The sequence below is a fragment of the Crocuta crocuta genome, unplaced genomic scaffold (genome assembly GCF_008692635.1).
Source record: "Crocuta crocuta isolate KB4526 unplaced genomic scaffold, BGI_CrCroc_1.0 scaffold143, whole genome shotgun sequence".
Lineage (NCBI taxonomy): Eukaryota > Metazoa > Chordata > Mammalia > Carnivora > Hyaenidae > Crocuta > Crocuta crocuta.
Window position 1 is genome coordinate 253,019 of NW_027529175.1, and position 25,229 is coordinate 278,247.

The 25,229-nt window shown below is 52.9% G+C and overlaps 1 protein-coding gene and 2 long non-coding RNA genes across 3 annotated transcripts in view; 2 read left to right on the forward strand and 1 right to left on the reverse strand.

Annotated features, from left to right (window-relative positions):
- The first annotated feature begins 2,489 nt into the window (after positions 1–2,489).
- On the forward strand, positions 2,490–3,681 carry LOC144226510 (uncharacterized). The gene is made up of 3 exons (XR_013333664.1): positions 2,490–2,564; positions 2,667–2,846; positions 3,475–3,681. It is a non-coding gene; the product is annotated as an uncharacterized LOC144226510 (long non-coding RNA).
- LOC144226511 (uncharacterized) lies at positions 2,552–4,701 on the reverse strand. The gene is made up of 3 exons (XR_013333665.1): positions 4,293–4,701; positions 2,966–3,020; positions 2,552–2,610 (listed from the first exon to the last, which is right to left on the reverse strand). It is a non-coding gene; the product is annotated as an uncharacterized LOC144226511 (long non-coding RNA).
- The window catches only part of TAB1 (TGF-beta activated kinase 1 (MAP3K7) binding protein 1), a 31,357-nt gene continuing 10,592 nt past the window's right edge, over positions 4,465–25,229 (forward strand). Inside the window, exons 1-3 of the mRNA XM_077757907.1 lie at positions 4,465–4,536; positions 18,317–18,453; positions 18,792–18,945. Of these exons, the coding sequence (XP_077614033.1) occupies positions 4,504–4,536; positions 18,317–18,453; positions 18,792–18,945 (324 nt within the window). The 5' untranslated portion in view covers positions 4,465–4,503. The remainder of the gene's footprint in view (positions 4,537–18,316; positions 18,454–18,791; positions 18,946–25,229) is intronic.

The following is a 25,229-nucleotide window of genomic DNA, read 5'->3' on the forward strand; positions in this document are numbered from 1 at the left end:
TCTTCCGGGGGCCTCCAAGCACTTGGCCGAAGCTGCCTTGTGAAGGGTTGGGAGGGTTCCCAGCAAAGGCCATGGAGTCTACTCCCGGGGTGCTTTTATCTACAACAGCGGAATACTTCTGATGACAAATGTGCACATGCGTGGCAAGCAGCTCTCCCGATCTGTGGGGACACCAGCTGGGGACACCAGGGCACCCGGCTGCTAGAATTCTCTCCATTCTAGCAATAACCACCAGAAGTAGTACCAGACCCCACAGGTTAAGGGCTGAGTCCCATGAGACTGCTCCCTACTTCAGAACCCTGTCCTAAGTGGTGGGTCCCCAGGCTACCCACACTTCTGTCCAATCTGACTACAAATCAGGGGTCCTCGTGACCCCCTCCTCAGGTCCCATGATTTGCTATAACAGCTCACAGAATTCAGGAAAGTACTCGTTAACTTTGCTGATTTATTAAAAAGGATATTATAAAAGGGGCGCCTGGGTGGCTCAGTCGGTTAAGCGTCTAACTTTGGCTCGGGTCATGATCTTGTGGTCTGTGAGTTCGAGCCCTGCGTCAGGTTCTGTGCTGATGGCTCAGAGCCTGGAGCCTGCTTCGGATACTCTGTCTCTCTCTCTGTTTCTCTCTGGCCCTCCCCCATTCTCTCTCTCTCTCTCTCAAAAATAAATAAACATTAACATTTTTTCAAAAAGTCATATTATAAAAGATACAGATGAGCAGCCAGATGAGTAGGTACACAAGAGGAGATCTGGAAGGGTCCACAGAGTGCAGGAGCTTCTGGGCCCGTGGGGAGGGGGGTGCACCAACCTCCCGGCATGCAGATGCCTTCACCAACCCAGAAGCTCTCCAAACCCCCTTGTTTAGGGTTTTGTGGCGGTTCTATTACATAGGCATGAATGATGAAATCATTGGCCGCTGGTGATTAACTCAATCCCCAGCCTCCTCCCCACCCCACCCCCACCCCCGGCAGAATGGGGGCGGGAGCCACTGATTAACCCTCTAGTCCCATGATTGGACCCTCTGGCGACCTGTCCCTGATTGAAGTTATCTAGGGACTTCTAGCCACCAGCCGTGTCATAAACTCCAGAATGGCTGAAGGGGCTTTTTGTGAATAACAAAAGATACTCCTGTCACTTCCATAACTCAGAAAGTTCCAAAGCCCTTTTAGAAGCTAGGAGGGAGACCACTATCATGACAAACAAGGCTGCTGGAACCCCTACTACTCACGGATTTGGAAGCCAAGAACCAGAGATGGAGACGGAATGTCTATGTCTCATTGTGTCACAATATCACAGAGTCATGGGGCCTGGATTCGAATCCCAACATCTATTGGCCGGGTGACTCACTGAACTGGACTTTCCCGTTTCCTAAAGTAAGGATGATTGTAATAGCTGGCTGGAGTGAGAAAGAAATATGATGAAAAGGCATTCCGCAAGTGTCTGGCACACCGCAGGTACTCAGGGTGTGCTTAGCATCTTAAAAACAACAACAACAACAACAACAACAAAGAAATTGTAATTTAAATGTAACAAACATCAGTGCCTCCCACAGGTCAGGTCTTTCCATGGCTTCCCACCTAACCTTTGCCGTCATTCGGTAGGCTGTCACTCCCATTTTACAGAGGATACCGCAGAGGCTCACGAGGGCTTGTTCAAGGTCACAACAGGTGACAGAAGATGGGTAGGGATTAGAATGCAGTGGGCTGAGTGCCAACCCCTGAATGTTTCCAGAGACTCTTCTTCAATAGACAAACCTCCTGGTCCCTCTCACTTCACTTTACCGTACAGACTGTTTGTAGCATCCCGGTACCCACGTCTGACTCTTTCTTTAGTAACAGGAATTGTGGCTGGGTGCTGTAGCTCAGTCCAAAGTCTGCATTTCCTTACCTCCCTTTCAGCTGGGTGGGGCCATGACGCTAGGTTATAGCCCATGAGATGTAAGAAGCCTCATGTGGAACTTCTGGAAGTTTCCTAAAAGGGGAGACTGCTTGTAAGTAAATGTTTACTTAAAAAAGAAAAGAAAAGGGGCGCCTGGGTGGCTTAGTCGGTTAAGCGTCCGACTTTCGCTTAGGCCATGATCTCGCGGTTCGTGGGTTCGGGCCCCGCGTCGGGCTCTGTGCTGACTGCCAGCTCAGAGCCTGGAGCCTGTTTCAGTCTGTGACTCCCTCTCTCTCTGACCCTCCCCTGCTCACGCTGTCTCTCTCTCCTAAAAATAAATAAAAAAAAACATTAAAAAAAAAAGAAAAGAAAGAAAGAGAGAGAGAGAGGAAGGAAGGAAGGAAGGAAGGAAGGAAGGAAGGAAGGAAGGAAGGAAAAGAAAGAAAGAAAGAAAGAAAGAAAGAAAGAAAGAAAGAAAGAAAGAAAGAAAGAAAGAAAGAAAGAGAAGTGCCATCTTCCTTCCTCTTTCCTTCCGACTGGCTGTAATCAGACAAAATCGCCGGAGCTCAAGCGGTCACCTTGGGCCACGTGGAGCTATGCTGGTAGGAGAGGATGGTGAGTCACCATCCCAGTTCTAGATTGCCTCCCATTTCCTCTTCTGAATTGTCAGCTCCTCTCCAGCTCCTCTCGGGTAAGCCTTTTCTTCAGCATTTAAATAGGCCCTAGTTTCTCCCAACCTAAAAGAAAACACATTCAATCTCATGTTCCTGTTTCTCTCTCTTCCTCTTCACAGCCGCACCAGATGGGAAGAACTGCTGATTCTCAAGGTCTCCACGTCTCCATCTCCCAGCCATTCCTCAACTCACTGCATCTGGATTTCTGAGCTACGGTTCTACCTAAAATGCCTGGGCATCTGGGGAGCCCTAAGCCTAAGGGACTTTCTTCAGTAACCTTCTAACTAGATCTCTCAAAAGTATGTTACATTGTTACGCATGCACTCCTCATCCCGGGTTCTATGCCCGCCTCTGCTCCCCAACCTCTCTAGGGGCTCCTTTGCTGTTGTCTTTGAAGAAGGAACATAAGGCAACTTACACTCCAGAAGCCAGCCCCCACCCAAGGTGGGATATGTGGTATTCCTCTGCCATTCCTGGATGCCCAAGACAAAGGAAAAGGACAGAAAACAAATGGTTAAATTTGTTTGATAAGAGTCTCCATCAGTTTACAAATATCCCATTAATAGCCACGAACTCCCTACTATCTTAATGATGCTTTGCTAGAGGGGAAAACAACCTTAACTTGACAATAGCTACGCATCCAGTAATCTGTAAATTTCATATGGAAATCCCTTTAAGAAACTTCCTTTTGACTTTACCTCCCCCACCTCCACAATATCGAAGCAGTCATTTTGCACAACCCCAGGGCAGCTCTTCCTGCCAATGGGTCCTGTCCTCGCGTTTTAATAAAGTCACATTTTTGTACTAGACACGTCTTCAAGAATTCTTTCTTGGCTGTTGGCTCCGAACCCCACCAACACCCCAAAACTCCATCAGTCTTCTCCAGCCCTCTTGATCTCAGGACTGATCTGACTTCTTTTCTTGCAGGTCTTAAAAGCGCCGAAACTCAACATGTCCAAACTGAACTCAAGGTCCTTCAATCCTCCTCACCTCCCCCCTCCCCCAGGAGATTTGCTGTTCTTTCCAGAAATCTGGGAGAATCTTTGACAAATCTCTTCCCATCATCAACCGCAACCAATCTACAAATCAAGCCCTGACAATTTCATCTCCTAAATAAAATCCATCCATTGGGCAGTGGCAGCTGACTCAAAGTACTATCATCTCTTGCCAGGAGCAAGCACAACTTTCCCTTAATTGCTCTTCATTCCAATACCCCTAAACATGGGTTTTGTAGCAGTTGTCAAAGGGATCTTTCTACCACTGGGATCGTGTCTGTGGCCTGCCCAGAAGTCAACAACTTTCCTTTGTCTCCCATATGAATAGGCCAACTCCTGCCCGGGGCTGGGCAAGGTCAGAACCTACCCCGCGGCCCTTCATCTCACTCCACCTCCATCTTGGTTCCAGCTCCCGAGATCTTGTGTGACACGCATGCCGCTTGGACCACACGCACACGCTCCCTTTTCACGTGCACTAGCCGTCCCCTCGGCCTGCCCTGCCCTACACTCCTGTGTCACATCCATGAGCTTCCCTTCTTGGCATTTAGCCCATCTCGAAATGATTTATGTATGTACTTGATGTCCCCAACTAAAACGTGAGTTTTCCGAGGGCGTCTTGCTTACTGCTTCACCCCTATTGGGCCAGGCATGGCCACCCAACGAATAATTATCTAGTGAATGAATAATTCACCGGACCCCACGTCCAAAGAGTCCATGAAGAACCCAAATCCGGTGTCTTAGGAGTCCCACCTGGAAAGGATCCTGGAAGAAATGCGCAAATAAAACAGGCGAGACGCAATCACTCAGGGGGCCTACGCACACCCTCCTCTACGGCCCCATCCCACTCTGGCCGCGGGGTGGCGCTGTGAGCGTGCTCCTCCAGGCCGGCTACAGGCCTCTCTAGCCGCCCTTCTCGCCTGCTCTGCTGGGAGGCGGGCACACCCGCGGGGGTCCCTCCAAGATGGCGGCGCAGAGGAGGAGCCTGCTGCAGAGTGTGAGGAACGACCCGCTCTCCGGGCTGGGGGGTCGGGAGCCCAGGGGGAGGCCTGTCGGGTGCAGGCGCAGCTCCCTCTCCGCCGTTGGGCAGCCTTCCCCTCCCTGACGAGGTGTAGCTGCCGCCCTCCTCCCTCCCGGGCCGACCCCCTGCTCATTCCCGAGGCCCGAGGCGCGTGCGGCCGCGCGTAGCCCGCGCGTGCGCGCTGCCGCCGGGCCGCCCGGGGCTGGGATTCGCGGTCGCAGCGACCCCGAGCGTCAGGGGCGCGCCGAGGGTGGGGAGCGTCCTGGAGCCGGAAGGGAAGGTGGCGCGCGGTGGCGCAGGTAGTCGCGGTGGTGAGCCCGCTCCAGGCACCCAGCTGCCGCGCCGTGATAACAGTTCTGGCGGCAGCAGCCGGTGGTGTTCCGCCCATCACCCTCCAGGTTTCCTGCCAAGTGCTTTACGTTGTAAGCTGAGTTTTTGTAACAGCACTGGGAGGTGGGTACTCTCCTTCCCATTTGGCAGATGAGAACACTGGGGCACAGAGACGTGGTCATCTGTCCAAGGCACACAGCAGAGTCAGGGTTAACAGCAGACAGCCCGATTCCAGAAGCTCTGTTAACCAGAGGAATGACCCAGCGGCAGCCTGGGTTCCGGTCCTGCCTTTAGGTGACCATGCCTCGGTTTCGTGAGAGCCGGCACTGGGAGGATTGCCCTGACACCCTTACCCCCAGTCCGGACCTTCAGGGACTTGTCGCGGGTGTCTTACAGCCCCTGCATCCTCCTGACACGTGCACACGGGTGCCTACACAGCGTGGCACCACGAGCCCGTTCTGACCTGCCCCTGTAGGGTGCCGGTGCCCTGGGTCTGCCCCAGACGTGGCAGGCCGTTGTACTTGCCTCGATTTGCCTGCCACCTGTCCTGATCTACGGTGAATAGTAGATTTCCAGCACTTTCCACCGCTAGGTGCCAGGCATTCAATAAATATTTGTCAACGAGTAAAGCATTCGTAGCCACGTCCAGTGCTTGGCCTTGGCCTTATAAAAATAACACCAGCCATTGGCCTTCCTGCCCTTGAGGGACTTAGAGCATCAGAATTGGAGGAAGGGGTGACCTTCAGTGCTGTACTCTAAGGACAGTCTTTGCGTCGATGGTCTTTAAAAAACTTCCGGGACAGCAGTTCCCAGATCTCCCCCCGTCGGATTGCTCTCCCCTTCCACACCTTTGGCTGCCCCTGGATTTTACTGGTGCTCTGCAGGTCAGCCTTGTCAGAGTTAAGTAGGCCTGGCCCCCTGTTCTGTAAGCTCCTAGAGGAGCAGCGCCCCTGTATAAATTTCCCCACTGTGAACATTCGGGAAATCTGGGCTGGACTGCAGTGAGTGCTGAAAGTGGTCACTGCTGAGCACTGACTTGGCTTGCTGCAGAGAGTGCCTTCCAGCTTCCCGCTCTGCTCTGTGATGGAGCTCCCTGGGGCCCAGGTTAGACAGAAGCCAGGCTTTGCCAGCTCCGGAATGTGTTCCTGGTGGTAGTGGAGTCATCGTGATGAAAGGCAAGGGGGCGGCAGTGGTGTCCACACAACATCCTTCCCGTCCTAGTGACGGTCAAGATGTCCCTGGTCACAGGGTGTCTGAGTGTCCAAGCAGTGCGTGTGGCTCGCTGACCTCTCCACTGTCCCATGGTGAGGGCGCCTCATGTATCATCATCGGGCAGATGGCTCCGAGGGCTACCAGTGTGTGGTGGCAGGGCCTGGGGCTCCAGAGAGAAATAAGGCGTGTGCGCACCCTCACTTCATTTGCGGCGTGGGAGAGGGAGCCGCGTACCACCGACACAGTGCGCCAGGCACTCTGGTGTCGATGTGGAGGGTCCGTGGACGGCCTCATTTGGCTGGATCCATGGAGGCTTGTGGGAAGGGCTGGGGGGTTGCTGACATGGTGCTGGGAGGGTGTGCTGGGTGGGGCCAGATGGCGGAGGAGTTTCTCCTTCGGTCCCCAGGCAGTGTGGTCCCTTAAAAGGTCTTTTGAAGAAAAGAGGAACTCTTTGAAGGTAGCTTGGTGTGTTCCGAGGACCATGGGCCCTTCACAGCCTACGAGAAAGCACAAGGTTCATGTGGACTTGGACAAAGCACTTGACATCCCCGAACCTTGGTTCCCAGCAGAAGGGACTCCCAGGAGCGTCGTTAGAATTAAACGAACTGACACATTATAGTCCTAGCCTAGCATGGTCACAGTCCGGCCCCTGAGGTGTCACCTGCAGCTCTGAACACGCAAGTGTCACTGAGCTCTTACTGTATGACAAGCACTGTGTAGGTACGGGGGACACTTCCTTCATGAAGCCTGCGTTCTAATAAGGGAGACAGTAAGAGTGAATACATGCAGATTATAAACAATATAATGACATCTCTAGCATCAGGTTGTACTTCATAGGATGGAGGCCCGTTTTAGACAGGGTGGTAGGAGGACACGTCCCACATTTGATGGGCTGCAGTAGGGGTTGAGAGGGGGTAGTCCGCTTGAGGGAAGAGGGACGCGGAGGCTTGTGTGTTTGGGGAGCCCCATGGAGCCCAGTGGCAGGAGTAGCGTGTGCTGGGGGAGTGGTAGTAACCAAGGTCCAAGGGACCTTGTGGGCCCTGGTATTGACTTCGGGTTCTATTCGAAGTGTGCTGTGAAACTTGGTGGTGTCAGGGTTTTTTCTTAATGTTTATTTCTTTATTTTGAGAGAGAGAGAAAGAGAGAGCAAATAGGGGAGGGGCAGAGAGAGTCTTCCAAGCAGGCTCCGCGCTGTCAGCGCAGAGCCCAACCCAGGGCTTGAACTAATGAACAGTGAGATCATGACGTGAGCTGAGGTCAAGAGTCGGACGCTTGACCCACTGAGCCCCTCGGGCGCCCCGACACTTGGCAGTGTTTGGAGAAGCGTGCGATCGGGTTTGTGGTTGGAGAAGGAGCCCTGTGTGGAGAGAGAGTGGGAAGCTGCGTGGCACACCCGGTTGTCCCGGCCTGAGTGGTGGCAGGGGACTGGCGTGAAGTAGCGGGTTCTGGCTGTACTTGGGAGGAAGAGCTGGTGCGATTTGCTGATGGATCAGATGTGGGGTGTGTGACAAGAGGAAGAAGAGTTCAGAAGGACGACAGGGGTTCACTTGGAACAGCAGCGGTGCCCTTTCCTGACATGGGGAACCGTGGAGCGCACGTGGGGCTGGGAGAATCCAGGGTTTGGCTTTGCCTGTGCTTTTTCTGTGCTTAATTATAAAAGGAAAATCCACTTGAAGCCAATTTCTTTTTTTTAACTTAGAAACTGAACTCGAGCAAACACTTCCCTGAGGTTACAGGTGCTAGCTAAATCTTTTTTCTGACACCCATAATAAATATGTACCCATTACAATAAAAATGTCCGTTAGGCCATCACCCACAGGCGCCTCCTCCGCCGTCACAAGTGGCTGGCTGCTCCAGCACACACCACCCGCCCCACAATTATTAGTCGGCCCTTTAAGAATGTATTAGGACTATATTTGTGATGAAAACATAGAGGGCCTTTGATGAAAAGCCTCCTGGGAGGGGCGAGGGGCCAGGAGCTGAGCTGGTCCCAGAGCAGTGGGCGAGGAGAAGGGGGTCATTCAGAAAGACCGCGATGGCGGAAGGCGCCGGGTCTGATCAGCTCTGGGGAGAGAAAGAGCAGCTGCCCCCCACCCCCACCCTAAGCCATCCTCCTGGGGCCGTTATTCTCTCATTCTGAGCTTCCTTTTTGCCTCCAAGGAATTTGGGTGCTTTCACCACAAAAACACTTGGCCTTTTCATCCCATAATTTGATATTCAAGCTGTGGCCTGAACTTGGAGCCGTGCTTTATCCACTTCTGCTGCCCAGGAGGGTGAGATGAATCTCCACGGGGACCGTTCTGGACTGTTCCGTGACACGGCCACATACGTACATGAAGTTGCCTCAGTGTATGCACACCAGGTGTTTGTACCACGCTTAACCGGGTCCGTACCACTGGGTCACTGTAGAAGCTTCTCGTGCCAGAATACGAATCTTGGGAATTCCCTCACACGATCAAGTCAAAATTAGGCTTTTTGAAACAGAGTTCTTTCTTACCGTATTCTGTGTTAATGTTTCTTCTGAGAAATTAATTTGTAACCCATCAAAGGGTTAAAGTGGTGCACATGCCCTGTGGTGTGCATTTACGTGGCCGTGTGAGTGTGGGGTGCCCCCTTCTCGGCTCCCCGTCCGGGTCCAAGGCGCCCCTTGTTATGGCAGGCCTGGCACCATGGGTGGGCACGGAGAAGGTGTGCATTGTGTGTGCAGGGGCCGGGAAGGGAGTGCTTCCCGTGAATAGGAAATACGCGACCTTTCTGAACATTGTTCGGGCCCGTGGAGGAAGAAAGCAAGAGACTTGGCAGTGGGCCGGAGCCAGGGTGGCTGGTTGGCCTGCCTCACCCCCGGGGCCAGGGCAGAGCTGGGACCTGGCCGCAGCAATGCCAGGGTAGCCCTGGGGCCACTGCTGAAACCAGGGAGGACCAGGCCCTCTCCTGCTCCCCCGCGGGTACAGCCTCCTGGGATTGTCTGGCCATTTGTCCTGGAATGTCTGAGGTCCCATGGGGACTGCATTCTAGGCGGGTCCTTCCAGTCAAGCGAGAGCTCACATGTACATGAGAAATGGTCCATAGGTCCCTGGATCCCAGACACCATTAGTGATAAGGAGCTATCACTGTTTTATATGCTGCTAAGAAACAAACCCCACTGCTAATTAACTTGAAACACATCAACTTCAGGTATGAAAAGATTGAAAATAAACGTCTTGGAATCAGTGAAATAAGTAGCTAATTAACAATACCAGGCTGCAAAAACAAACAAATAAAAACCACAATAAAACGGGGCACCTGCCTGGCTCAGTCAGTGGAGCACATGACTCTTGATCTGAGGGTTGTGAGTTCAAGCCCCACGTTGAGTATAGAGGTTACTTAAGTGAATACACTTTTAAAAAAATGCAACAGTACCATGTTATAGCACAAAAGTTGCCTGAAGGCCAAATGGTTTGTGACCAGTATGTGTGGTGAGCCACCAGGATAGATTTCTCAGGGAAGGGACCCCGGGACCCTGGGCGGCATTGTCCCCGAGTCTGGGACACACACAGTGAGGGGGTTTGGTGTGTGCTGGCGTAGAACTCACTGTTATATATCACACAGGCTATTTGCTTTTCTGTTCTCTATGAAACTCTGATGATAACAAGGGAAAGACTTGGTTCAGTCCTGTTATGTCCTTAATACCTTTCTGATTCTTTTTTTTTTTAATGTTTATTTTTGAGAGAGAGACAGACAGCATGAGCACGGGAGGGGTGGATAGAGAGGGAGACACAGAAACTGAAGTGGGCTCCATGCTCTGAGCTGTCAGCACAGAGCCCAACGCAAGGCTTGAACTCAAGAATGGCAAGATCATGACCTGAGCCGAAGTCAGACGCTTAACTGGCTGAGCCACCCAGGTGCCCCAGAACCTTTTTCTGATTCTTGCTAGTCCTCTCCCCCACTTTAAAAAAATGTTTATTTATATATTTTGAGAGAGACCTCGAGCAGGGAAGGGGAAGAGAGAGGGAGAGAGAATCCCAGTGAGGCTCTGCACTTCCAGCTCAGAGCCTGATGCAGGGCTCGAACTCACGAACTGTGAGATCAGATCATGACGTGAGCTGAAATCAAGAGTTGGACACTTAAGCAACTAAGCTACACAGGTGCTGCCTCCCCCCCCTTTTTAAAAAAGTAATCTCTACCAGCAACATGGGGCTCAAACTCCCAACCCCAAGATCAAGAATCACATGTTCTATAACTGAACCAGCCAGGCCTCCTACCCCAGCTTTTTTTTTTTTTTTTTCTAAACAGAAAGAACAGGGCTCCAGCTCAGTCTACAGCAGGCAGTAGGTTCAGCTAGAATCTGATAACTTTGTTTTGTTTTCATTTTTTTATCTTCAAGATATAACAAGTAATACTCATTTTCTACTCATAATAGTAAAATTTATGTTCAACATAAAGTCATTTGAGTAAAAGACAATGTGGCAGTTCATTTTAGTTTTTAAGTTTATTTATTTATTTTTGAGAGAGAGAGGCGCGTGCACAAGTGAGGGAGGGCCACAGAGAGGGAGTTAGAATCCAAAGCAGGCTCCAGACCCTGAGCTGTCAGCACAGAGCTTGATGCAGGGCTCGAACCCACGAACCACGAGATCATGACCGGAGCCAAAGTCAGACGCGTAACCGACTGAGCCACCCAGGCGCCCCAAGAAAATGTGGCAGTTTAAAGAAAAACTATGAAGTGGATAATCTCTTGAAGATAGTGAGCCGATGGTGGAAGTTTGGGAAATACGGGCCTCTGGGGCCCCTTGGATTTGAGCAGGGCCTTTGGAGGTGGGTGGGGCTCGGGAAGACAGAAAAGGGGAGGCCTTGCCTCCCTGTGGATACTTTTTAAGATAACTCTTGGGTAATGTTTTCTTATTTCTCTTTTCTTTTAATAGCAACCCAAGTCCAGTTGGCTAGGAGCTTTATGTTTAACGAGTGCCCGTGTGAAATAAGGAGGACTTTGCTCGGCAAGTTCACGTTTATCAATAGTTGATTTGTTTTAAGGTGTGCGCTCGTTTCTGCGACTGTACCCCTGGGGTCGGTAGCCCCCTCATTTGAGGTCCCCAGGGTACGTTTGGCCTTTCAAGTGGAGCAGACCTTCGGTGGAGGTGTTTCTTCCCGCCTGTGGTGGTGCGGGCACCTCCTGCCAGAAGTAGGTTGGCTCCCCACTCCCTTTGTTCTGGCCACAGGTTTTTGGAAGTCGTGCTGTGTTGAAGGCCTTATCTGCACAAGCTAGACAGCTGAGTGAGGTTGTTAATCTGTCAAAGGGTGAGATTCGAAATTATGTCAGCAAGCCGGAAGGCTGAGATGAAAGCATCGGGATATCATCCCACTGAAGTCCATTGAGGTTGAAAAAAATCCGCTCTAGGGTGTGTGGTTGGGGGAGACCGCTGGATAGAGCCGCAGGGGGAAAAGACTATTATTTTAGTTAACAGCCAGTGGGAATTTGCACGTGGAAGCTAGGTGCCGATCTTTCCTTTACGTGTAGGAAGGCCCTTGGTTTTTGTGTCTTGATTTTTCTATGCTACCACATCCTACTGATTTCTTTTGAGTTAGTTTTAACATTAATTCTTTAGGTTTTCTAAATACTATCAGCTGCAAATAGAGGTAATTGTACTTCCCCGGTTCTTAAGCTCCACTGCTTTTATTTAAGTGCATGAGCAGACACCTCAGGTTCAGTGTTAGGTACTGGAGATGGTGGGCATCCTTGCCGTGTTTCTAATCTTAATGAAATTGCCTCTTGTGTCTCCCCTACTCAGTAAATGCTGGCATTAGTACCAACTGCAGTATACATATAATGGCATGTTAAGAAAGTACCCATTGATTACTGTTTTCTTGAGTGTTATTATCAATGGACAAAGCCTCTCCTTAAATAAACGATAGTACTGGACTCCACAGCCATTGACCTGAACACCCATTGCTGGTTAATGAAATAGTATGCACTTGGCCCTTGAACAGCATGGGTTTGAGCTGCAGAGATTTACCTACGTGTGGATTTTTTCTTCGGTAAACACAGTACTATAAATGTATGTTCTTTTCTTTATGATTTTTTAAAATATTTATTTTTTTTTTGAGAGAGAGAGTGCGCAAGCAGGGGAGGGGTAGAGAAGGAGAGAGAAATCCCAAGCAGGGTGTGTGCTTTCAGTGCAGAGCCTGATGTGGGGCTCAAACTCACAAACTGTGAGATTATGACCTGAGCTGAAACTAAGAGTCAGACAGTTAACCAACCGAGCCACCCGGGTGCCCCTCTTTATGATTTTCTTAGTATTTTCCTTTTTCGAGCTTACTTGATTGTAAGAATTCAGTACATGATACACGTAACATACAAAACATGTGTTGATTGTTATGTTATTGGTGAGGCTTCCTGTGGATGGTAGCCTGTATGAATAGTCATGTTTTGGGGGACTCCAAAGTTACAGACTTCTGACTGTGCAGGAAGTTGGTGCCCCAGCCCCCACATTGTTCAAGAGTCGACTATATTTCCAAAATATTACTAGTTCATCATTTTGAAAATCAGATTTCAAAAAGAGCACTTAGGGGTGCCTTGGAGGCTTCAGGTCATGATCTCATGGTTTGTGAGTTTGAATCCCCACATCGGGCTCTGTGCTGACAATTCAGTGCCTGGAACCTGCTTCAGATTCTATGTCTCCCTCTCTCTCTGCCCCTCCCCTGCTCGCTCTCTCTCTCTCTCAAAAATAAAATTTAAAAACATGAAAAAAAATTAAAAATAAATAAAAATAAAAAGAGCACTTAACCTCATAGCGGTATCCAGGCACTAGTCGTACATAAATCCTGCCTGAAGACTGAGGTGCTTGCAGGGAGGAGGACCACCAGCCTGGGGTCTTTCTCATTTGGGAGAGCCTGTTACTCCGCGTGGGCTTAGCATGGCTGCAGTGGCCCGCGCGGCACCAGCCTGCCCCTGAGAGCAGGGTCCCAGGCGCCCATCAGACGAGTTGCTTTTGTGCCATGAAACAGCCACGGGGTGAGTTCCTCAGTCATTTCGTTTCCTTCCTTCCTTGTAAGAGACTCTTTCATTAGTGTTTGTCGCGTGTATCTTACAATGTCAAGTGGGGCCCTTAACGTTGCTCGGGGAATACTTACTTTTTGCTGGAAAGTATGAATTTGTTGGGAAGATTCGAGTCCCTGGAAGCCTGTCTCTGACCCTCATGGGAGTTAGGGAATGGCGGAGGGAGTCCCATGGTTGCAGCATTGATGGCAGGTTTTGCATCGTGGATGACACATTTGTATTGTTCCTCTCCTGTTAGAGGTCAAGTTCAATGCCTCTTATTCTTATCTTTTTTTTTTTTAAGTTCATTTATTCATTTATTTATTTTGAGAGTGACAGAGATAGCACGGGTAGGGGAAGGGCAGAGACAGAGGGCAAGAAAGAGAATCCCAAGCAGGCCCTGCACTGCCAGCGCAGAGCCCAGTGTGGGGTTCAAACCCAGAAAGCCGTGAGATCATGACCTGAGCCTAAACCAAAAGTCAGATGCTCAACTAACTGAGCCACGCAGGCACTCCGTCTTAAGCTCATCCTTTATCACAGGTGGGATTCTAGAAAGCATGAATGAACATCTTCTCCTGCATGCTTCAAAACAGCTGTGGCCCTTTGGGGTGCTGACTATTGGTCTCTTGACCCATCTTTTTAGGAGGAAGACATGAGACACTCCTCACTGGGGAGATGCTTTTGTGCTTAACCTTTTGCTTAGTTTCATTCGAGTTGGAGGCAGGAGACAGACCTTAGAAAAAGGTTCTTTTGGGAATTTATTTGCCAGGTTGCCCGAGACCTTTGTGAGGCCTCTGACCATGGAGGTCTGCTAATCAGACCTAAGAGCTAAGCGATAATTGGCATCAAAGCAGTTCATTGAAAACTAAGCAATTCCTTGGCAGTGAGCTCTTTTCAAAGGCATAGAAGCCTTACCCTGTCCCCATGTAGGCACATATGTGCATGCATACATATGAACATGGCACCAAGCCACTCTCCTCTCTGGTCACCGCAGAGGCTATGCTGGCCTTCTTGCATTTCCTTCAATCTCACACACTTATTTTGCTACCTCAGGGTCTTTGCACATGCTGTTTCCTCTACCTGGAAGGCTCCTCTCCCATCTTCTGAAAGGGCCACTGCCCTCTAATCATTTGGGTCTGGCTCAAAAGTCACCTCTTCAGGGAGGCCTCTTCTTCTTCCTTTTATTTTTTTAATGTTTATTTATTTATTTTGATAGAGAGTGAGCAGGGGAAGGACAGAGAGAGGGGAGAGCGAATCCCAAGCAGGCTCCACCTTGTCAGCGCAGAGCCGATGTGGGGCTCAGCCTCCTGAACTGTGAGATCACAGCCTGAGCCAAAGGTCAGATGCCCAACCGACTGAGCCACCCAGGGGCCCCTGGAGAGGCCTGTCTGAAATATTTTACAATATTTATTATATCGTATTATAATATATTTATTGTATTAACATGTTTGAAGTTTCTCTTTCCCTAGAAAGGAGGCTTCAAACAAGGACCCCAGTTACTTCCTGCGCTGTGGCCCCAGTGCCTAGAATGATGTCAGCCTTGTGTCACAGCCCAGGAGGTGTTTATTGAATCCGTGTTGGTATTAATTGAATACACCGTAATTGCATAATGTCATATGTGGATTCTAAAGACTTAATTAAGTTCACATTTATATGAAGAGAGACATTTATATCAGTCTTGAATTAGACGGGTCAAGATCGCAGCTAGAAACAGTTTGTGTTTCTGTGGCTGTTTTTCTTCGTGCGTCTACGGCTAGGTATTGGTCACATTTTCTGGTTTTTATAATATAGATTATAAAGAAAATTTTATAATAGGGATTATAAAGAAAATGTAGATTTTGTAATACAGATTTAAACTATAGATTTATAAAGGTGTGGTAACCCAGACACATGGACCCGTGGAACAGAGTCGAATCTGGAGACAGACCCGCACAAGTCTGGCCAGTTAATTTTTGAAAGAAGCGTGGAGGTCATTTAATGGAGAAAGGGCAGTCTTTCCAACAAACAGTGCTGGCAACAATTGGCTGTCTGTATGTGCAAAACAAAAACTAAAAAAAACTAGACCTAAATTCCTGCTTGATGTAGAGATTAGCCCCGAATGGATCACAGGTCTAAATGTAAAACCCTGACACTATCTGAAGAAAAACCTAGAAGGGCTCTGGGCTGGGCAGAATTCTTAGGACACCAGAAGTGTGCACTGTGAGATAAAAAGCTGATAAAATGGATTTCATATAAACTAAAAACTCTTGCTCTGCAAAAGATACCAGGAAGTGAATGAAATGACAAACTACAGATTGGGAAAACATATTTGTAAATCACATGTCCCACAAAGGACTTTATCCAGAAAACATAAAGGGCTCTCAGGACTCAACAACACCTTGGGGCGCCTGGGTGGCTCAGTCGGTTAAGTGCCGACTTCAGCTCATGTCATGATCTTATGGTTCGTGGGTTCGAGCCCCATTTTGGGCTCTGCTGACAGCTAGCTCAGAGCCTCCATGCTCATGCTGTTTCTCTCTCTCTCTCGCTCTCTCTCAGAAATAAATAAAAGACATCAAAAAAAAAAAAACCTCAACAATAACCCAATTAAAAACTGGGCATAAGGTGCACCTGGGTGGCTCAGTTGGTCATGATCTCACAGTAGATTGAGCCCCATGTCAGTCCCTGCACTGGGCGTGTAGCCTGCTCGAGAGTCTCTCTCCCTCTCTCCTTGCCCCTCCCCCACTTGCCCTTGTGTGCTCTCTCTAAAAAACAAACAATAAAAGGGCACAAGACTTAAAATGGACACTTCTCCAAGATTGTGTGGATGGCAAATAAGCACATGAAAAAATGCTCCACACCATCATTAGCTCTTAGGGAAACACAAGTCAAAGCTGCGCTGAGACCGGGCGTACACTTTTCAGAATGTCTGCCCGTAAGAAGACCCTGGGCTGGCGAGGATGTGGAGCGTCTGGAACCCTCGCGTGTGGCCCGTGGGAGTGCAAATGGGCCACCACTCTGGGAAACAAATTGGCAGCTTCTTACAGAATTAAACCACAATCTCATCCCTGCTCCAGAGACCTGGAGTGCTACGTTTGCGTAAAAACCCATCGTGAATGTTTGTGCCAGCTCCCTTCGTGATTGCTGAAAACTGGGAACAGCCCAGGTGCCCTTCAGTGGGTGAGTGGACAGGCTCCCTGCGATGAAGGGACAAACTTGGCTGCTGCCCACAGTGACTTGGCCGGGAGGGAGGGGGTCTACAAGGCATTGTGCTGAGTGAGGGGAGCTGGTCTTAAAAGGGTATACCCTACGAGACCTAGAGTGTGGTGGTGGTGGGCGCCAGGGGGCTGGGGAAGCGAGGGGACAGAGTGTTTAATGGGGACAGAGTTTTAGTTTTACAGGATGGGAAGAGCTGTGGGGACGGATGGCGGGGCTGGCCGCACAGCACCGAATGTATTTGGTACCACCGAACGTAAGCTTAAAAACAGTTAAGACAGTGAATTTCGTTATGTGTGCTTCATCACAAAAAGAACAAAAGCTGTGTACTGCATAATTTCACTTAAGGGGATTCTTGAAAAGACAACGAACGTATGGACTGAGGACAGGTTGGCGTGTCAGGGGGTTAGGGGAGGGTGCGGCTACCAAGGGGCAACACGCCACTACATTTCAGGATGATGGGGCTCTTCCCAGATCTTGTGGAATCACAAGGAACACGTGTCGGAACCCACAGACCGGCATGCCAAAAAAAGTCCATTTTACTATATGTTAATTTAAAAATAAAAATAAACTCGCACACCCTGCAAGTGTGTGCTCCAGAGTGCAAGGCACAGAACTAACCCGCTAGAATAAATGCAGCATGAAAGCAATTTAAAAAAGCCACAAAGGCACTCACTGTCAGTACGTAAATAGAAGATAAAATTTGCCACAAAAGCTAACCACAGGCCATTTACATATCTGATTGCAAAAGCCTGCTGAAGTGGTTTTCACATCCTTTTTTGAAGACCTACTGCTATCCTGCGAACAATTGTGTGCGGTATATATGCCTGTTGAGTATTTGAGTACAGCGTTCGGTCCAAGGGGTACCCTCCTTGCAGTTGACCTTTGACGCTCCCAATCATTTCCTACCCAGGTGGACCTGGGAAGGCTCTTGTGAACCGGGCATGGCTCTCAGATAGGGGCCGGGTGTGGGGAGGGTTTCAGTGAGAAGCAATGGCTCACCCCTGGGCCTTGCGTCAGAGCTGTTCTTGGGGCTTCAGAGTGGACTCCTAGGAGATTTAGGAAATTCAGAATCCGTCTTTGGGCTGGGCCTGGACAGCTCCGTGTAAGTGGGCGTGCATGTGTGTAAGGTTTAAAGCTGGACAGCCTGCTTTGAGATCCACGGGGTAGAACGGCAGGCAGACGCGGGCAGGCAGGAGTGAGGGCGCCAGGTGGAGGAGGGGTGCACGAGAGGGGCTGTCAGCCGAGCTGGGGCAGTGGCAGCGGGAGAGGGTCTTCCTGAAGGAAGACTTCCTGGAGGTGGTGACTTCTGAGCCAGAGTCCTGAAGGATGTGGAGAATTGCTGGACAAGGGTGAGGAGTGTGTTCCTGCAGAGGGAAACAGTGGGGAGCTGCAGGCGCTTATACTGGTGGAGAGGGATGTGGCACGGAGCCGATGGGAGAGGGCGCCAGAGCAGGGGCCGTGGGGAGAGGTGCCAGGGGCATGGCGTGTGACTGAAGCCGGCTCGTAAAGGCAGTTTCACGAGTGCCGTCGGGCCTCCTGAATCAGTCACCTGGGAGGAGCGGCCAGCAATGCAGGTATCCTAGGTACCCCCAGGACCAGACATTCTGGTGGTTGGGCCTGGAAATCTCCAGTTTTAACCATTGCCCGGGCGGTTGGAGTCAGAGCCGCGGTGGGGAGCCACCAAAGATCTCTCCACCAAGAGATTGCTTCTTCTGTGTGTCTCACTCGTGTTCCGTAACACAGCTCATGCTTGGAAACCACTGCTGAGCCTTGAGTTTGGGGACGCTAGTCTTTTCCAGGTTTCCTGGGGAACGGCACTGTGAAGTACCCATAAACACGTGCCAGCCCTGATGCAGGGGTTTGTCCGTACAAGCACTGCTTTCTAGAGGGAGGTGGCACCCTCCATGTGGGGCTCCAGGGCTGCTGCGTTTTTGTTGGGGAAGAGAGATGGCGAGGTGGGGTCCGTCCTCGCAGAGGAGGTGACACTTTCTGGTTTCCTGCTGTCCCCAGGAGCAGCAGCCCAGCTGGACAGATGACCTGCCGCTCTGCCACCTCTCTGGGGTCGGGTCAGCCTCCAACCGCAGCTACTCTGCTGATGGCAAGAGCACCGAGAGCCACCCGCCAGAGGACAGCTGGCTCAAGTTCAGGTGAGCGTCGCCGGCAGTGCCTTCCTGGGCATCGGGGGCAGGTGGGCCGGCGAGGAGAAGCACCAGGTTTGCGCCTGTCTCAGTGGGGCTTGCCAGTGAGCTGTGGCCCGGGGCGTGGCATCTCTGCTGTCCCTTGCACTTCCAGACCTCAGACCAACCGAGGGTCTGCTGTGGTGGGGTCGGGCGTGTCCCGGAAGGCCATGCCAAGGTGGAATGATGGTCAGAGGGGGGGAACTCAGGTGGGGTCTCCCCCAGCCCTCTCCCTCCTCCCCTCCACTCAAGAGCTGGCTTCATCCTTCAGAGCCCCCAGTCTCAAGCCGCTCCCCCTTCTCTGCCAGGAGTGAGAACAACTGCTTCCTGTACGGCGTCTTCAACGGCTATGACGGCAACCGGGTGACCAGCTTCGTGGCCCAGCGGCTGTCTGCAGAGCTCCTGCTGGGCCAGCTCAGCGCGGAGCACAACGAGGCGGACGTGCGGCGTGTGCTGCTGCAGGTACTGGCGGTCAGGCTGGCCGTGACCCCGAGGAGCTCAGCCCTGCAACTGCAAAGCGTGGGGTTAGCCCGGGTTGGTCTGAAGGTGCTGCCGGCACCTTCCCTCCTGCAGAGCAGCTGCGGGAGCCCCTCCCAGCAGCAGGGTGTGAGGAGAGGGGTGGCCACGGGGCCTAGAATTTAAAGTGGTAAGTGCCCTGGTGACGAGCTAGTCCCCTTAGGAGCCGTTTACCGCCCCGTAACATAAGGAACAAGGATCCTAAAAGTCCACTGCGGCCCCCAGTAACGCCAGAGACCTGTGGCCGAGGTGAAAGGTCACTGGGTGCCGTTTTGGGGAGCCCAGTGCTGTGTTACATGGGCAGGAAAATGAGATCCTTGATGTGAGGATCGGAGTCTGTGGCATCGGGAGGCCTGAACAGGAGCAGGTTGTCCTCAAAGAGAAAGACCAGAAAGACCCCTGCCTGCAGAGCTGCTGCGGGCGGGTGCAGCAGGCGGTAAACCCGTGAGAGTATCACGCACGCGATAGCGAAGTGGGTAGTGCCGACGAGTGAGGGGGCGGCCCTAGGACTTCAACCTGCCAGCAGCTAAGAGGATCGTCCCCTCCCTGGACCAGAGAATGGCGGCTTCCAGCAGCGTTTGGTTTGGGAACATAATTTGCAGCTCAAAACAGTGCATTTTGCAAGAGGCACCCCTGGGGGCAGGACGGCCCTGCACCCAGTGCACCTGGGCTATTGTGGGGGCAGCTGCCCTGTGACCCAAAGAGATGGGAGACCTTTGGGGGTCCTCAGGCCAAGGAATAAAGAGCAAAGAAGTGGTAACCAAGAGAGGCCGGCATAGTGGAGAACTGAGGATGGATGGCGGGGGGCTGGGGGGCTGGAGGGTGGGGGGAGCTGGTTCACAGCCGCAAGTGTGCGGTGACCGGGGTTCAGGCACGGGAAAACACCTTGAGGTAGTGTCCGGGTGTGCCGAAGTGGGGGCAGCTCTAGTTGCCCTGGTACCCCGGCACCCTCCAGATGGAGCACCCCGAATGAAGTGTGAAAATCACCCCACTGCCCTCTGCCTGACCGAACCGCGAGCCTGTTAGCAGCTGCCCACAAGTCAGCAGAGGTACAGACAAGGGCCCTATTGCGGGTAGCAGTGCTCCTCACAGCCAGCCGTACTGCCGCAAGCCCAGCAAGCCGAGCCGACCTCGCCTCACCACGTATGGTGGCGGCGCTGCGGTCCACGAAGCACCGAGGCTCCCCCTCACTCGTTAGCTCTTAGCGGCGGCTGGCCCAGCTTGCTGGGGACTCGGGGGCCTCTGTCACCCGTTCCCCACGGGGCAGGGGGCCGAGGAGCTCGGCAGCTGCGTCCTTCTGCCATCTGGGAAGACCTGCCTTGTCAGACTGAGCCCATGCCAAAGGCGCCCCGTGTCTGCTCTAGCTGAGCCGAGCCACCGCCAGGAGCCAGCCCTTCCCTGTGACCTAATCAGGAGTGTGAGGATGGCCACTCCAGTCCGCGAGGGCCTCTGTTTCTAACAAAGCCCAGGAAGGAGCCAGAATAAGACGTTCTGGGGGATGAAGCAGGCAGCCGTGCAGTGCAGCCTTCTGATCCAGAAGCCTGTGGGCAGCCAGGGGCAGCCACGCTTAGGCCGTGCTCTGTGGGACGCACAGTCCACGGTGGCCAGTGCCTCCACCCGGCAGCAGGAGCCCGGGGCAGCGAGGGGAGGGCTTGAGGAGGTGACTGCCCGCTACCGAGCTTGCTCCTCCCCTCCTCCGTGCTGAGGCGTGGGGGCTGGTGTGTGACTGCAGATGGGGTGGTGGCAAGTGTGGTGTGCCCCTGGGCTGTGACCACCCTGGAGCCACGGCAGCCTTAGTGTTTAACCTCAAGTGGAATTTCCCAGCCTTTAGAGGACCACTTACGGCCCAGAAATTCACTACTTGCAGCCAGCCCTTGAATTTTCTGTGGGGCAGTAGCCCGCCTCTGTGCTGCAGGTGGGTCACCTCCAGGGGATGTGGAACGCCTCCTGTGTCCTGCCTGTTACACCTTGTAATTTAATGGTTGTTTTTGGTTTTTATTTATTTCTGAGAGAGAGAGAGAGCCAGCATGAGCAGGGGAGGGTCAGAGAGAGAGGGAGATACAGAATCTGAAACAGGCTCCAGGCTCTGAGCTGGCAGTCAGCACAGAGCCCAAGTGGGGCTCAAACCCACGAACCGTGAGATCATGACCTGAGTGGAAGTCGGCCGCTTAACCGACTGAGCCCCCCAGCCGCCCCATGCCTTGTAAAGGGTGCCCCACACTGATGTTTGGCAGGGTTCCCAGGAGGCGTCCATGAGAGCAGTAAAAGTTCTCTTGTATGTGTCCCAATGGGTAATTAGACAAGTATGCAGGTAATCGTCCCCTGGAGGAGGAACAGGCTCCAGGGGACCACTGGGTCCCTGGGGCTGGGGCCTCAGCAACGCCTCGCTCAGAAGTCGGAAGCAGGGTTCCGCACCAGATCCCGCTGCTGGGGCGGGGCTGAGCCAAGGGGTGACAGTGCCTGCAGTGCCTGAGCAGCGGCCTCTGACTTGGGTCCCGGCTGTCCTAAGAGTAAGTCGTTAGGGTCCCTAATCTCCAGAGCTGCCAGTACAGAGAGGCCTGTGGGTCATCTCACAAGGCAGGGAGCTGCAGTGCAGGCCACCCCTCAGTGGGGACCCAGAAGGAGCCCAGAGGTCCCTGTATCCCCTAGGGCCCCTCCGTTGGGTTCCTGGCTGTAGGGCGAGTAGGGCCTGCTCACTAGCAAACAGGATTTGGGCTTCAGAAAAGTTCTCTTTTTCATGTCTAGCTATGACAATGGTACCATCTAAAGCCTGCTGTCCTGTATCTGACATTTCTATGAACTGTAACGCCATGGCCTTATATTTGGGGGCGGGGGGGACTTACCCTTTAGGAGGGACTCTTGAGATTCTGGCCCCTGAGTACCTCCTCTGGGTTGGACATGGTCAGGGAGTACGGAAGGGTTACACTTAGCAAGATGACCTACCCACTGAGCCATCCCAGTTCCTGGCTGAGAGGAGGGGTCTTAGGGCTTGTGGGCTTGCATTGGGCCTGAGCCCTGCTGTCCACGGAGGGGGGGCCCCAGTGCCAGGCCGTGAAAACCAGAGTCAGGACAGGCAGACCTCACTTCTCATCTCCTGGGCTCTGGGAACTTGGGGGTGGGGGTGTCCCTTCCCCAGAGCCCGCCCCCTTTTTTATTTGGTCTGTGTCCTGCCCTTGTGGCTTGACACATTTGGCTCCCTTGCTGTGGTGACACGTCCAGGGGTCCTCTAGGGTGTCTCTAATAAAATGGGCCCTCAATACCTTGGGTGGTTTTTTTGTTTTGTTTTTAATAAAGTACGAACTTTAGAGCCTTTGGCCACGCAGCAAACGGGCGCATCTCAGCCGCTGCAAACAGGTGGGAGCTATTCCGAGGTCCCGGAAGAGCCAGTCAGCGCCATTCTCCTCCCCGCTTAGGGCAAATTTTTCTAGAAAACCTTGCACTGCTGGCATGGTATAGTCCCCTGTCTCCATCTCTAGTTCATACTGGTCGTTATTGGACGTTTGGTACAGCGGATGGTAGCAGGGAACGCGTGGGCCGCTGGCCGCCTCCTGCTCTGAGGGTCCCAGTGTATCTCTGGGGAGTTAGATCCCTGACCAGTGCAGGGCTCCCCAGTGCATTTGAGAAAGCCGCCCAGCCCGGAGAATGTAGCAGCGGCAGTTTGGCGCCATGGGCCACTGTGCCCGGCGAGGCCCAAGCCATGTAAGCAGGGGGCTTGCGAGAGTCTAGTAGATTTTCAGCCTCCGCTGGGGACCTGGGAGGAGCTGGTACCATGTGCTTGGGGGCCCTGCTGTTGGTGAGGACTCGTTGCTGTACCGCGCCAGGGGTGGGACTCCGGTATCCCGTGGGGTTGGGGGGACGATCTGCGGCAGCAGCGGGGAGCACGGCAACACCGGAGGTGCCGTCACGGGTTAGGGTCGCCTGCCCAAGCTCAACCACCCTGCCCCCGGCTCCCCACACAGCGGCCCCGCCCTGCACAGCAGCCCCAGCGGCCAGCCTCCCCCTCCAGCACTGTCCTGAGGCTTCCAGGGCCTTACAGCCTGTGCCTCTGGTGGGAAAGCAGCAGAGCCCTTCCGTCCTACTTAGCTCACTGTGGCTCAACTTTCACATGTGATTACAACCAGTTACCTTCAGACTGGACACCCAGTGGGGTCTTGTTGAGAGACTAACGGGAAACCCAGCCGCCTCAGACTGGGACCTGCTGGTCGGCCCCTGCAGGGAGTCTGATCTTTCACAGCACTAACAACGGCGGGTGGGGATTTCTGGCAACACCTGTTGGCAGGGCCGGGCAGCGCCGCAGACGCCAGGAGGCAGCCGTCCCTTCCCAGAGAGCCCGGCCTGCCTGGGAGAGGAAGCTAGTGAGCCGTTCACAGCTCCGAGGCATCGCATAGGAGTACAGACCACAGGGCACCCGGGAGGCTCAGTCGGGTGAGCGGCCCACTCTTGATTGTAGCTCAGGCCACCATTCCAGGGTTGTGGGATTGAGCCCAGCACCGGGCTCTGTGCTGAGCATAGAGCCTGCTTAAGATTCTCTCCCTTTCTTTCTCTCTCTCTCTCTCTCTCTCTCTCTCTCTCATTAAAAAAGAGAGATGGGGCACCTGGTTGGCTTAGTCGGTTAAGCGTCCGACTTTCGCTTAGGTCATGATCTCGCGGTAGTGGGTTCGAGCCCCGCGTCGGGCTCTGTGCTGACTGCCAGCTCACAGCCTGGAGCCTGTTTCAGTCTGTGACTCCCTCTCTCTCTGACCCTCCCCTGCTCACGCTGTCTCTCTCTCTCTCTCTCTCCTAGAAATAAATAAAAAAATATTAAAAAAAAAAAAGAGAGAGAGAGAGAGATCCTATCCTTATCACCAATTGTGTTGAGAAGCCAGAGCTGGGATATTGAATTGAGATTACATAGATTACGACCTGATGACACGGGGTCAGCAGGTAGCTCCCTTAGCATCCACGCACATGTCCCCTCCGGGGACATGACACCCATGGGGCTATTTTGATCGAAGGCAGTCTCAGTACTGCCCCAGAAAGGAAGTAGCATCACAGACTTATTATTACTTACAGATCCCAGAAGCAAAGGGGGCGCCGCTGAACTGGGGGCGGGGAGGACAGTCCTCCCTCTGGAGTCCAGAGCCAGCAGGAGATAAAGAGCATGGTAGCAAGCACCTATTACTTTCAAGGTGCTTGGGGCCGAGGTCACTACTTGTCGCCTTCATTTTCAGTGATTTTATTTTATTTTATTTTATTTTTATATTTTTATTTATTTCTAGGAGAGAGAGAGAGAAAGACAGCGTGAGCAGGGGAGGGTCAGAGAGAGAGGGAGTCACAGAATGAAATAGGCTCTAGGCTCTGAGCTGGCAGTCAGCACAGAGCCCAACACGGGGCTCGAACCCACGAACCGCGAGATCATGACCTAAGCGAAAGTCGGACGCTCAACCGACTAAGCCACCCAGGCGCCCCCATTTTCAGTGATTTTAAAAGGTGCTGCCAGGAACAGCGAAGCCTGAATTTATTGGGGGGGGGGCTCATCCTAAGCTCAGGCCCTCATCTTGGTGTCCAGACTCTGGTTACGAGCAGGGTTATCACACGTTCAGACGCCTAGGCAGCTGCTCAGAAAGACAAAGGGCGCCCCACTTCCCCAGAGCGCAAGACCAGGCAGCCCGTGCGTGGGCTGTAGCCCTTCCCCGTGACCTGCAGGGTGGGCTGTGGAGGAGCCGCTCCTGGGGGAGGGGCGTTAGGGACGCAGCCTCACACGGAGGGGTGCAGTGGAACGGGGCTGAGCTCTGGTGGAAACCAGGTAACCGAGGACGACCCCGTTCCCCCAGGTGGGGCGTGGGGGCGCGGGCTCGGGTGGCTGCCCGCACTGCTGGGCCTGCTCCTCCCATGGGGTTTGTGGGGCTCACAGGCCGGCCCGGCTCCCTGCCGGCTGTTCTGGAGCTCGTCTTCTGGCCCCTCTTGGAGGAAGCGCGTCCAGAAGCACTTACGCGAAGAAGAGAAGGGAGTCCTGTTCCTCGAAAACCAGTGTTCCCGGCCCTTTCCCTGCATCAGCGCCTCCGCGGCCTCAGGGCCCCGCGCCAGGGACCATCAGCTGCGCCTGCCCCTCAGGGGCGGCAGTGTGCCCGGCGTCGAGGGACCAGCAGGATGTGGGAGCGATGCTAGGTGGCAGTGATCTAGGCCTACCCTGAGCCGGGTGCTGGGGGCCCAGGGTGGAGTATCTCCGTCACCTTCGCGATAGCACTGGC